We start from the raw sequence: 12003 nt of genomic DNA on the forward strand, positions 1-12003 counted from the left end.
ATATTGTCTTTTCCTATAACTCAACCATACTTCATTTTCGTATAAGTGTTAATCTCATAAACTATCATCTACATCAAACCTAGATTAATATATAGTTACAGGACTTATATCCTCAAAAACTGAACAAAAAAGAAAACATTGCCATAAATTAATAGTGATATGATTTACTTTTGAACTAATTGATTTGATTATTATCATTAAGATTAAGTATTTGCTAACAAGATCCATACATAAATTTGAATTACTATTTAGGAAAAAATTGCACAAAATATCATACTCCTACCTAATCTAATTATTTTAAATAACATCAATTTGGTCCATACCTTTACAATTTATTAACCGTTTTTGTCGTTGTCAGAATATTATAAGGTTCTTATAGTAACTAAATAAATTAACATTTTGGAAAAGGATTAATTTAACATTTTTTTAAATTTCATTGACATGACCCGTTATGTTAATTACAAGAATCAAATTATGGTGTTACATAATATTATTTTGAGGAAATAATATTTTTATCGATAATGAAAGATTTGTTTACATTTTTGATATATTATTCATAAATGTGTTGTCACAAATGTGGCTAAATAGATATTAAAGTGTATTACTATAAATATATGAACCCCTCCACATTCATTCACCATACATGTTATAGTTTTCCAAAATTCACAAATTTTTTATAAAAAATAGAGCAAAATAATTCATATCCCACCTAGGCACATTTAATATTTCAACTTTATAGCTATATTACATGTATTTATTATTTGTAAAAAAAATCAATGAAAATAAATTCTTCCTAAATTAGAGTTGAAGAAATGTGGTTAGAGTCTACACAAGAGGCACATCTTATTCTACTCTTCACTGCTATGTGCTAAGTACTAACCGTGCATAGCGAAAACTGTTTCAGCACACGGCGCACTTTAGCCACCACCACTATGGTGCACCCAATAGCAGAAGCGAACGAACACAGCCCCTTCGGAAACCTCACAGCGGACGAGTTCTACGCTCACCACTCAGTGAGTCACGGCTCCGAGTTCATCACAAACCCTAGGGGCCTCAAGCTCTTCACTCAGTGGTGGACACCGCTCCCTCCGGCGAAGGTTATCGGAACCCTAGCTGTTGTCCACGGCTACACCGGCGAGTCCAGTTGGTTCCTCCAACTCACCGCCGTTCACTTCACCAAGGCTGGTTTCGCCACCTGCGCCATCGATCACCAGGGCCACGGTTTCTCCGATGGCCTCCTCGCTCATATTCCTGATATCAATCCCGTCGTCGATGACTGCATCACCTTCTTCGACGAATTCCGATCGCGCTTCGATCCTTCACTTCCTTCTTTTCTCTACTCTGAATCTCTCGGAGGCGCAATCGCGCTTCTCATCACTCTCCGACAAAAGGAATCACCTGGAACCGCCGCTGACGCTGTGAACAGTAAACCGTGGAACGGTCTCATCCTCAACGGCGCTATGTGCGGAGTCAGCGCGAAGTTCAAGCCACCGTGGCCTTTGGAGCACTTTCTATCAGCCGCGGCGGCGATAATCCCTACGTGGCGCGTGGTTCCAACGCGTGGCTCGATTCCTGAGGTGTCTTTCAAGGAAGAGTGGAAGAGGAAGCTGGCTTTGGCGAGTCCGAGGAGGACAGTGGCGCGTCCACGCGCCTCCACGGCACAGGAGCTGTTGAGAATATGCAAGGAACTGCAGGGGAGGTTCGAGGAGGTGGAGGTGCCGTTTCTCGTGGCTCACGGCAGCGACGATGTTGTTTGCGACCCCGCGTGCGTAGAGGATTTGTACGCACGCGCCGCGAGTAAGGATAAGACGTTGAAGATATATCCAGGGATGTGGCACCAGATGATTGGGGAGCCTGAAGAGAGCGTGGAGTTGGTGTTTGGGGATATGCTGGAGTGGCTTCAAACACGCGTACAACGCGCCGCCGTAGACGGAGGCGCTTAGGTTATAAAATATGATATATGGTGATAATAATGTATTGGTTCATATTCAGAATTACGTTAATAAAATGTTGGTTTTGGGTTTCAACCATTCGATAGATGCAATTCTATATGTTTATTTATTTTAATACATTTGTTAAGTTAATAAAATATCAAAATATAGTTTAATGTTGGTTTTGGGTTTCCTATGTTTTATGATTTCCATTTTTTCCTATGGGTTATATTTCTTGAAGAAGCAAGTGGACAAGGGAAAAGGAAGAAAAAGAGAGAGTACAAAATCTCTGTGGGATCACAGACACCTTTCTACGTTGCCAACAAAGAAAAGCAAAGTGTCTTCGTTCTAGCTTTTCAGTTTTTAGAGTCAAACATGATTCTAAGTGTCATCTTTTTATTGAAAACTGTGGCCAGTGGGCTACCTTGTTATAAAATTTCAGAAATGTAGCTGCCTCACCTAATAGTTTAAAATCTACGTACCGACAATGTAAAGTTTGAGAGTCGATAATGGCTAATAAATCAATGGTGAATGATTTGTCGATAATGTTAAAAACATTTACACTGTGTCAGTGTATATATATTAAATCCTTAATTTTATTGTTTATTTTTTTCATTTTTAATGTCCTAGGATGGTGAAAAGATTTTGATGACATAAGTAGCTCATGCTATCATCTAAATAGATTCACCGCATAAAAAAATCAAAGTCCTGATACCAAAAAAGAATTATGAATGTGTAGCAAATATCAAAGTTCCAAGCCATGACACAATCTTCTTCTGCTCTCAATCTATGATTACATGAAAGTAGCCTTATTTAATGAAACCATGCAATGCTATTGTAGCACTGAACACAATTAGAACTTCAGGTAAACAGAGCAGAATAACAAGCATTGCATTGGGTTTGAGAAGCATTCAAAACTAGACATCATAGCTTTAGGACAAGTGGATGAGACTTATGTCTTATAACTTTGTTGATGTTAAACGAGTGATTTGACTAAGAGAATAATGCATCTCCTGATTTTAAACGAGTGGTTTGAGAAGCATTCAAAACTGTACTATTTTGTTCATTTTTAATAGAAAATGATGAAACATGACACATGTCATAATTTCACTGACAGAAAGAGATAACTTATCTCCTTATACCAGGAGATCCTTTATTCCTTTGTTGAAATGAAAAAGTGGTGGTGCACTAAAGTCTGGGTAAGAATGAAAAATATAAGGTGGAGCATGCGCATCACATCTTAGTCTTCACGCGGTACGGCTCTATTTTCTAAAGATACCTACAAGAATCATCTTTTCATTCTTGACATAGGTGGAAATAATTAGTTTTAAGAAGAGCTATTTGCTTGGGTGAAAGATTCGTCCTCTCAAACTATATCATAAATCATATTTTCGATCAATAATATTAAAGTAAAAAAATGAATATTTAATTTTTTAATTGATATGATATATTTTTATTGATCTGTAACATAGTTTAATACAAAAATACATATATAAAGGGCACATATCAAAGACAAGGAGTGTAAATGGTTGTTCACAGTGCCCACTTAATGAAAATAAAGCACCAAAAGCAATGGAGAATGAAAAGTAAAAAAGAGGAGGTGATATAATATATTCAATAAAACAAAATCATAAGAAGAGGGAAAATGGAGTGCAAATAATCCATTTTAATTAGTGCCTAATAATTTCCACAAATAACTCAAAGTAATAAGTGATTTTTTGAGGTAATGAACATAAATCACATTAATGAAACAACAAGAGACTCGATTTGCATGAATATCAATCAGTGTAAAGAGGCTGTTAAAGATTAAATCATGACCCACCATTGTTTCACATGCATCAATAGATAAGAACTATGTTCTACTTTTCCACTCAAAAGTTAAGGTTGATGGTGGTGTCTAAAGTCTAAACTAACTATCCAATTACTTTTGCATTTTTCAGTAATCATATATCAAAATCCCACACTATCCTTTCCGTCCAATCTAACTAAAATATAATTTTCCTTCATTTTTTCTCACTTAATTAACCCCTTTTACACCTACTAATCAAACAGCTATGAAGACAAATTGAATTCCTATCAATTGTGGCTTTTTGACATTTTTGTCTTGTTTTGATGACATATATTCAGTGTTGATGAAATTAGTTCATACCGGTCGGTTCAATCAGTAAACTGGTCTCGATATCCGCATTGTATAATAATTATACTGGTCATGCAATTATATCGTTCAAAATTGGTCATATCGTCCAGTTTTCAATTGAATCGTACCGGTCATATCGGCTGATTTTTATTTAAAATTAATTTTTGATGAAAATAAAAAAATTATTGGGTTTTTATTAATTTTTCTACATTAATGTTTATATATTATATCTGTATATCTAACTTTGCCGGTACGCGGTTTAATTAGTGAACTACCGTTATACCACTATATTAGTATTCTCACCAATTTAATGACCGGTACAATATTAATGACACTCTATAGTATCTAATAATAATAGGATTTTCTTAGTCTCTTTTACTATTCACTTTGAAAAGATACCATATGTTATAGTTAGAGTTTTTACTAATTTCAGATAAAGCATGTTAGCTTTAAACAAAGGAGCCTAAAAATTGTTCATACATGAAACAAACGTCACTAATTCATTACCTATTCAGTAAGTGGAGCTTTTGAAAATATATATTATTGAGTCACGAGTCACTATGCTGTAGAGAAAAATTAGTTTAGTAGAGGAAACCTAACTTTAGTTTCCTGTTTTTTCTTTCATCGGAAAGTAGAAAATTCAACTCTTGTTGGGGAAGGATATCCTGTTATTATAAAGAAATAGTGGAGTTAAAATAGACCTAGAGTTTTAGGTTATAGTATAGGATTTAATAGTAGAATGCTAGCCGAGACCGTAATCACAATGAGATTTAGAATTCGGATCCTCTCCATTATAAATTCTTATTTTTACACATAAAAGTGACAATTATATTCAAAAGATATAAGTGTTATATTTTTATGTTTTTTTATGTTGTATGTGATGTATAATAAATTTATTTAATGTTTAAACAATTTTACATGTCCAATCTCTCCTTTTCTCTCTCCGATCATCATATATGAAATTAAATGCAATCCATCTTGTTATGGTTGTCATTTGATTAGAACTTAGAAGAATTGCTATGTGAGAATAATGATACAAAAAATGAGACTAATGTGAGATTAAGACCCTCTTCCCTAGTGCCGTGTTTACAAAAACTTTTTGGTGGTTTGATTAGAGAGGTCAATTTCAACATCAATTGCATTTACACTATCAAAATTCTTTTTTGTAGATTGTAAATATATATATAATGTAAACACATCTTTTGCCCCATAATAAGTATTACTCTACGTATCATCAGATATAATTGTTCATAAAAATACTTAAAAATTAAATTTTAACTTAAATATTTTTTCCAACCAATCACTCGAAACAAAAATATATTTGAACATATTACATTAAGAATAGTTAGCACCTCAATAAAATGAGCAACAAAACATATATGCTATATCAAAAAGTGTGTAAATTCATATGCTTCTTGTTATGATTGGTTGAAAAAATGTTTGAGTCGAAAATTTAATAATCAATCATAACAAACGACATATAAAGTGACCCATCCCTAGGAGCTGGATCCTCCAAGGTGGGAAAACTCTGAAACTGAAATAACTTTCAAGTAAATACTAGCATAATGAAGATTTTATCTGAGGCCATTTACTGACTTATGCTTCCCTTGCACTTCTTTCAGAAGAGCACTTGTTTAGGCTCTAATCTGGGCAACAATGGTTCTTGAAAATCGGAGTTTACAGGAAACAGATTACACTGTGCAAATTGTGCCATCAATTGGTCCACAAGCACCAAAGCTACCATAGACTCTACCATTGGTACAGCTGCATCACCAGTTCAAACAAAAATTTCACTCAGTTTCTTTTCTACTACTGGAAATGCAGGGAAGTAAAATGAGTGGAAATTTTGTCATTAAAAAATCACACACCGACATGCATAATTTCCTTTTCAGGTCAAATATTAATTCTGCTCCAAAGGAGCCTCTCACGAATTTAAATGAATTACTATCAACGGCAGAAAATATTTAAGGAAAAAAATCGAGATGAAGATAAGAAAAACATCACTCAGAAAAGGAATAAAATGCCAAGTTATTAACCTCTTGGGACAACACAAGGATCATGGCGACCTCGGGCAATCAGGTCTGTTTCTTCTTTCTCTCGGGTCACTGTAGACTGCTTCTTCTGCACAATTGTATTGCCGTGATTAGTTCGTATCAAATATGTGTAGTGCAAAATTAATGTGACATGTAATCAAAATATGCAATGAATCGCCTTAGCAGCTAAACATGAGATGAAAATGGAGCCTGTCAAAACAAAAGGACATTTCTTTTCGACAAAGAAAACCTCGCCAAATGAAAGTATATGTGCATATATTGGCAACAGTCAGGCATGAATATGATAGGAAACTGGTACTTAACAGTATGATTTTATTGAACAGCCTCAAAGAAACCCCTCGTGTTATGATCATAATGAGAAACCAGTACCCAGGAAGCCATTACAGCAAAAAGAAATCTCGAATAGAAAGAAAGGCAAGATAGCACATGTCATTCAAGAGACCAGTAACCTCCCTCCCAACTCCTCCTTGCTAGCTAATTGCTTACCTTGTCTCTTTTTAAAACCCATCTCATATATATTATTACTCCGTCTCCTCTCACCGAATATGTATATCTGCCCTCTTTCTCTCGTTGTCACATCAACATTCTGTTATACTGCAGACCATTAGTGTGAGCACTCTCAAAATCTCGATATTCCCCATCCCATCCTCCTTACATCTGAGTCTAACAGAATATTAAATGATGTGTAATAAATGAATTGATAAAGAATTACAAACCCATTGAATATATGGTGTTATATGACTAACTTAAAATATTATCAAGCATTGTGAAAGACCAACCAACAAATCTGAGTGCATCTGAGTTTACAAGCATGTGCACTGCTATCTGTGTATGGTGTGAATGAGATAGATAGAGATAGAGAGAGAAGGGGAGAGAGAGAGAGAGAGAGAAGAGATTGGGCTTACTGATATAGTTGATGTTGGCTTGAAAGCTATTCTCATGTTTATGATTTCCCCATTGGAAATTCCACCCTGATTATAGGTAGATAATATAAGGAAATATAGACACCTGACCAACATACTGGACATCTTGAAACAACTAACTAGTAACTATTGAACGGAATAAATACCTGTATCCCACCAGAGCGGTTTGTTCTCGTCCTCACCTTTCCATGTTCATCAATATAAAACTCATCATTGTGTTCACTCCCAGTCAAAAAGGTACCTGCAACAATTTCATCAAGCCATCAGAACACACCTCAGATATGAGTGATCAATGAAAGTAACATAGTTTAATCAATCCATTCGGCCTAGTGCACAAGGCTCCCACCTAATGGGGTTTGAGGAGAGTAAATGCACACAGTCGTACACCCGTGAGCAGAGAGAGGGTTCAGCATTTGAAATTTTGAACCCACAACCTTTAGTCACAAGGAAACAACTTTTCTGTTGCAGCGAGGGTGACAGCGAGGCTCACCCTCTTAATCAATCCATGTTTAATAAGATTACATCATAAGATAAAGGCACTCAGAATCATAAATATATAACAAGTTACTATACCTGCAAACCCACTACCAAACTGAAAGCCCTTAGTTGCAGGCAATGACATACAAGCTTTAGCCAGTTCAGCTTCAAGTTTGTCAAATACTGGTGAACCAAGCCCCTGAATAATAATAAATAAATAAATAAATATAACAATAATAATAGTATCATTTCTATTGTGTAAAAGTACATGAAAAATCTAAATAATATAGCACAACAAATAATTGGTAGGTAACAATGAGAAAATGCCTTATAAAATATCAGGCATGCAAGTATATATATAAAATGAGATTGAAAGTTGTAAAAAAACAAATATGCATATCAAGGACAATGTTCTTTTCTTCCTTTTCTCTCTTATGTTAATTATGAAATTACCAAATAACAGGGTCAGAATACCTCAGAAATCAAATATATTAATATAGTACAACTTTAATTTTTCGGTGACTAAGAAGAGCAAATATTGTATTATTTTAGCTAAGGTCCAGTTTATACTGGTTTTTAGAGTTTACACGACATTCCAAGTCACATGTCTTTACTAGCTATGTAAGCATGAGTTCCCCACAAATCCCTTGTGATGTTTATCACTTTTACAAGTTGATTTTGTCACCAAAGCCAAACTTGCCAATTTGATCAAGACAGAGACGGAGAGACTTACACGTGGACAGTTCCTCACAATGCATGTCACAACACCGCCAACTGAATCACCTTTCACTCGGACAGCATCAATAGCAGATATCATCTTCTCGGCATATTCAGGGTCTGGACATCGAACAATATTACTCTCAATCTGGGGGGAAAATCCAAGGTAGTGACAAACCAGAAATTTGACTTCAGAGTTGCAAGATTAGTATAACGATAATAACATCAATAGTAAGTATTACCAATATAAGTAATAAGAAACAAAATAATCACCCACTTTGGCAAACTGCAGTAAGTAAATGCCTAAACATGCTCACTCAACAAGTGTGAATATCCTATTATTTGGTTGATAAAACGGATGCTATGTTGCAATTAAGTGAGCTTGATCACAATATTTGTTAATTAGTCCTATCCAATTATCCATAAAAATCATTAAAAAAAAAGACAATTCCATGTTTTAGAATAACATGAAATCGACAAACATTTTACAAAACGCACCAATGTGCATATATGAATATGAACACTAACTTTAATACCTGATCAAGTGTCAGAGCATCATTATCAACAAGGTCCTCAGGAAGAATAACCTTGTGAACTTGAGAGACATAGGCAAGAATCTGAAACAAAAGAAACCTTCAGCCAAGAATCACCCTTAAGAAATTGGTAAATAAAAAATGATATATGCACATACATCTGCAACAAAAATGCATCAGTGAATAAAACTTTGCATTTTGTTAATTTCTTTTGCAAGAATAGAAGAAATTTATTAGAGTGGCATCCGTTAAAATTAAGCTCTAACAAGTTCATAATATGCAAACTTTGTACATAAGATTAGTGCAGATGGGATGCAACCCAATGATCACTGCAACATATGATAGTCCTTCAAAGGTTATTACTTCAGGAAGTGTTTCTTTTAAATCATTGGTTTCTTTTAATTTGGGTGAGGAATGTTCCCCTTGGAAGTTTTACCTCACCTTTATCATCAGTCTTTTATACAAAAATTGAGCATTCAGAACTTTTATCCTATCCAAGTTTGATATTATATGTGCAACTTTCACATAGCAGAAAATTCAGTGATAGAAACGTTAGTCATCCAAGTCCCTTACATTTTACTTTAATCTATTAGTTTCTCTACTAATCCTGATAGGATGTAATAGAAAAAAGCTAATCTTGGAAAAAGCAACCACATTGATTTATTATTCTCCCCGTGATATACTTCCCTCCCCTAAAATAAAAATAATAAATAACAAAAATTCTATCCAAAACTAAAAGACAAGTAACACACCTCAGTTCCAGAAAAGTTCTTAAGGATTTTCTTAGCAACAGCACCAGAAGCAACCCTTCCAATGGTTTCTCTTGCGGAAGATCTACCTCCACCCTTAATCATAAGAATTCAGATGTATGAGCATAATGCATAACTCGTGGAATGAAAAAGGTCAACGCATTACATTATAAAAGTCAGTACCTGAACTGATCTAACACCGTACTTCATGTCATAGGTTGCATCTGCATGGGAAGGCCTATAAGCTATTGACATCTCACTGTAGTCCTGAAACCCAAATGATGTAATGATTAAAAAAACCTTCAGAGACAGAATCAACTAAATGCTACCAGACATGAATTTCTGAGATGGTCAAAAACCATAATTACTATTGTAAAAAGGGCGGCTTGTTGCACGAGGCTCCCACCATATGGGATCTAGGGAGGATAGATGGATGCAGCCTTACCCTTCATTTCCAGGATTTGAACTCATGACCTCTTAGTCACAAGGCAAGCAACCATAATTACTATTGTCACGAAAAAAATTATTCAGAACAGATTATAAACAGAAAAACCAATCCTGAATCCTGATACTCATTTCCATAATGAATGTCTGGGAGTGAGCATGTCAAAAGGAAACCATGTAATCTAGCAAGTTCTTCAGGCGTACTTTTCTATGATTAAATGGATCAATCCTTGAACAACAAACCACCATAAAATCACAGAAGATAGAATTAGAAAATAAATACTCCCAAATATCCTAAAACAAACCACAATATCTTAATCTATCTCAAATGGTTTAGGAAACAACCTTCCAGGCAGGTAATGATCAAATCAAATGTCCCATCAAATAAAACATCTATTAAAGTCAGCCTTAGTGTACCCCCTTGGAAGCAAACTTTGCAAGCATAGTATGACTATAAATATTCATTCTTTTAACTATGTCCACTATCAATAATAACCATAACATCTCTGTCAGTTTTTTCTGTTGTACCTCTATTTCACTCCTGATTATTTATAATAATAAATCCACAGTTAGTCATCTTTAATTAGTGGAAATCCCATGGCGAAAAGTTCCCTAAGTTCAATATTTTAAACACCCCACTTGAATTAAGATAAGGAATGCTTGTAATTGTGAAGACAAATATAAGCAGGCTCAATCAAACATTAGATACTCACATTTCCCCTTTGATCAGTATTAGGAACAAATACATGAATTGGGGTTCCAGTAGTAAGTCCTGCAATTAATAGATTGTAGTTATAAAAAAAACCATTTGAAGAAACATATATGAGTTGTTAGTTAATAATAGTTGGAAGAAATATTGACCTTCAGAAACTCCTGAAAATATTTTACATGTATCAGTCTCCTTTCTAGGAGTTGTAATTCTGCTTTGTCCTGGCCTCCTATATTTAATACATGAAAACCACAAAATGTTAATATTGAAAGACATGTTGCATCAAAACAATGATTACCATACCAACAAGTGGTTGGTCTAGTAGGAGAGGATATCTTGTGTCCCGAAAGAGCATGACACTTCATGTAACACGGCTTGTAATTGATCAAAAAATTACTTAATTATTAAAATTTTAATTTAAATATATTTTTTCAACCAATCATACAGATGTACATAGAGTGTCACATCACACTGTATGGACAGCAGATATGCTCCCGTCTAGTCGTCTAAGATTCCGGTAGTGGCAGACACATTCGGAAAGGAATTAGTTCATTACCGATATCCTTGAAAAGTAATAATGGTTTGAGAATGAAGTAAGTACCTTCTGTCGAGATCGAGTTGCATGTCAGCTTCAGAGAGAGGGATTCTAGGAGGACATCCATCAATAACACAACCAACACCTCCTCCATGAGATTCTCCATATGTCGTGACTCGAAAGTGATTTCCGTAGGTACTTCCAGCTGCACATATCTCTGCAATTCAACAATAGTTACATAAAACTCAAAACCCTACTCATCTCAAATTTGATGATGATGATGATGATAATTGGAAGAAAAGAGAGAGTGAGTGAGAGAGAGAGCTAACGGAGTTTATTGGAAACGCGAGATTGGAGATATACGACAGAGAATAGTGATCGATGAGAGTGGAGAGGAGAAGAGAAAGCGGTGAGGAATGGTTTGGAGGAGAGAGAATAAGGAGAAGAAGCCATTGCAATTCGACTGAATCAATACACCAACAACAACAAGATCAAATTAAATGAACTTTTGTTGTTCGGAGAAGGGTTGGTGGAAAAAGGAGTACATTATTTGTCTCATATAGCATATTGGGTAACGAGTAGGATCTTCTCGATTAAGTGATTTTCTTACACTTAATTTTAGGATAAAAATGTCATTGCAAATATAAATAAAGGAATATAATTGTCTTTTTATCCTGCTTTTTGAATTTGACTCTAACATTTATTATAGACTAGAATATATACTCCTTTACTGAAAAGGGTATTTTTGCAATTATTTTGGTCCTAAAAACTTAATATAATCTTATAATATTTCA

The 12003-nt window shown here is 34.7% G+C and overlaps 2 protein-coding genes across 2 annotated transcripts; one reads left to right on the forward strand and one right to left on the reverse strand.

Moving 5' to 3' along the window:
- Nucleotides 753–2030, forward strand: LOC109346689 (caffeoylshikimate esterase-like). The gene has a single exon (XM_019586390.1). It carries the CDS (start codon nt 933–935, stop codon nt 1941–1943), a length of 1011 nt encoding a protein of 336 aa, XP_019441935.1. The 5' UTR covers nt 753–932; the 3' UTR covers nt 1944–2030.
- On the reverse strand, nt 5526–11705 carry LOC109346690 (chorismate synthase, chloroplastic-like). Its single transcript, XM_019586391.1, has 13 exons — nt 11539–11705; nt 11276–11426; nt 10827–10903; nt 10679–10737; nt 9705–9788; nt 9525–9617; nt 8776–8856; nt 8256–8387; nt 7619–7721; nt 7192–7286; nt 7028–7093; nt 6105–6189; nt 5526–5832 (listed from the first exon to the last, which is right to left on the reverse strand). Exons 1-13 carry the CDS (start codon nt 11660–11662, stop codon nt 5687–5689), a joined length of 1296 nt encoding a protein of 431 aa, XP_019441936.1. The 5' UTR covers nt 11663–11705; the 3' UTR covers nt 5526–5686.

Source organism: Lupinus angustifolius, chromosome LG04, assembly GCF_001865875.1.
Source record: "Lupinus angustifolius cultivar Tanjil chromosome LG04, LupAngTanjil_v1.0, whole genome shotgun sequence".
Classification (NCBI taxonomy): Eukaryota; Viridiplantae; Streptophyta; class Magnoliopsida; order Fabales; family Fabaceae; genus Lupinus; species Lupinus angustifolius.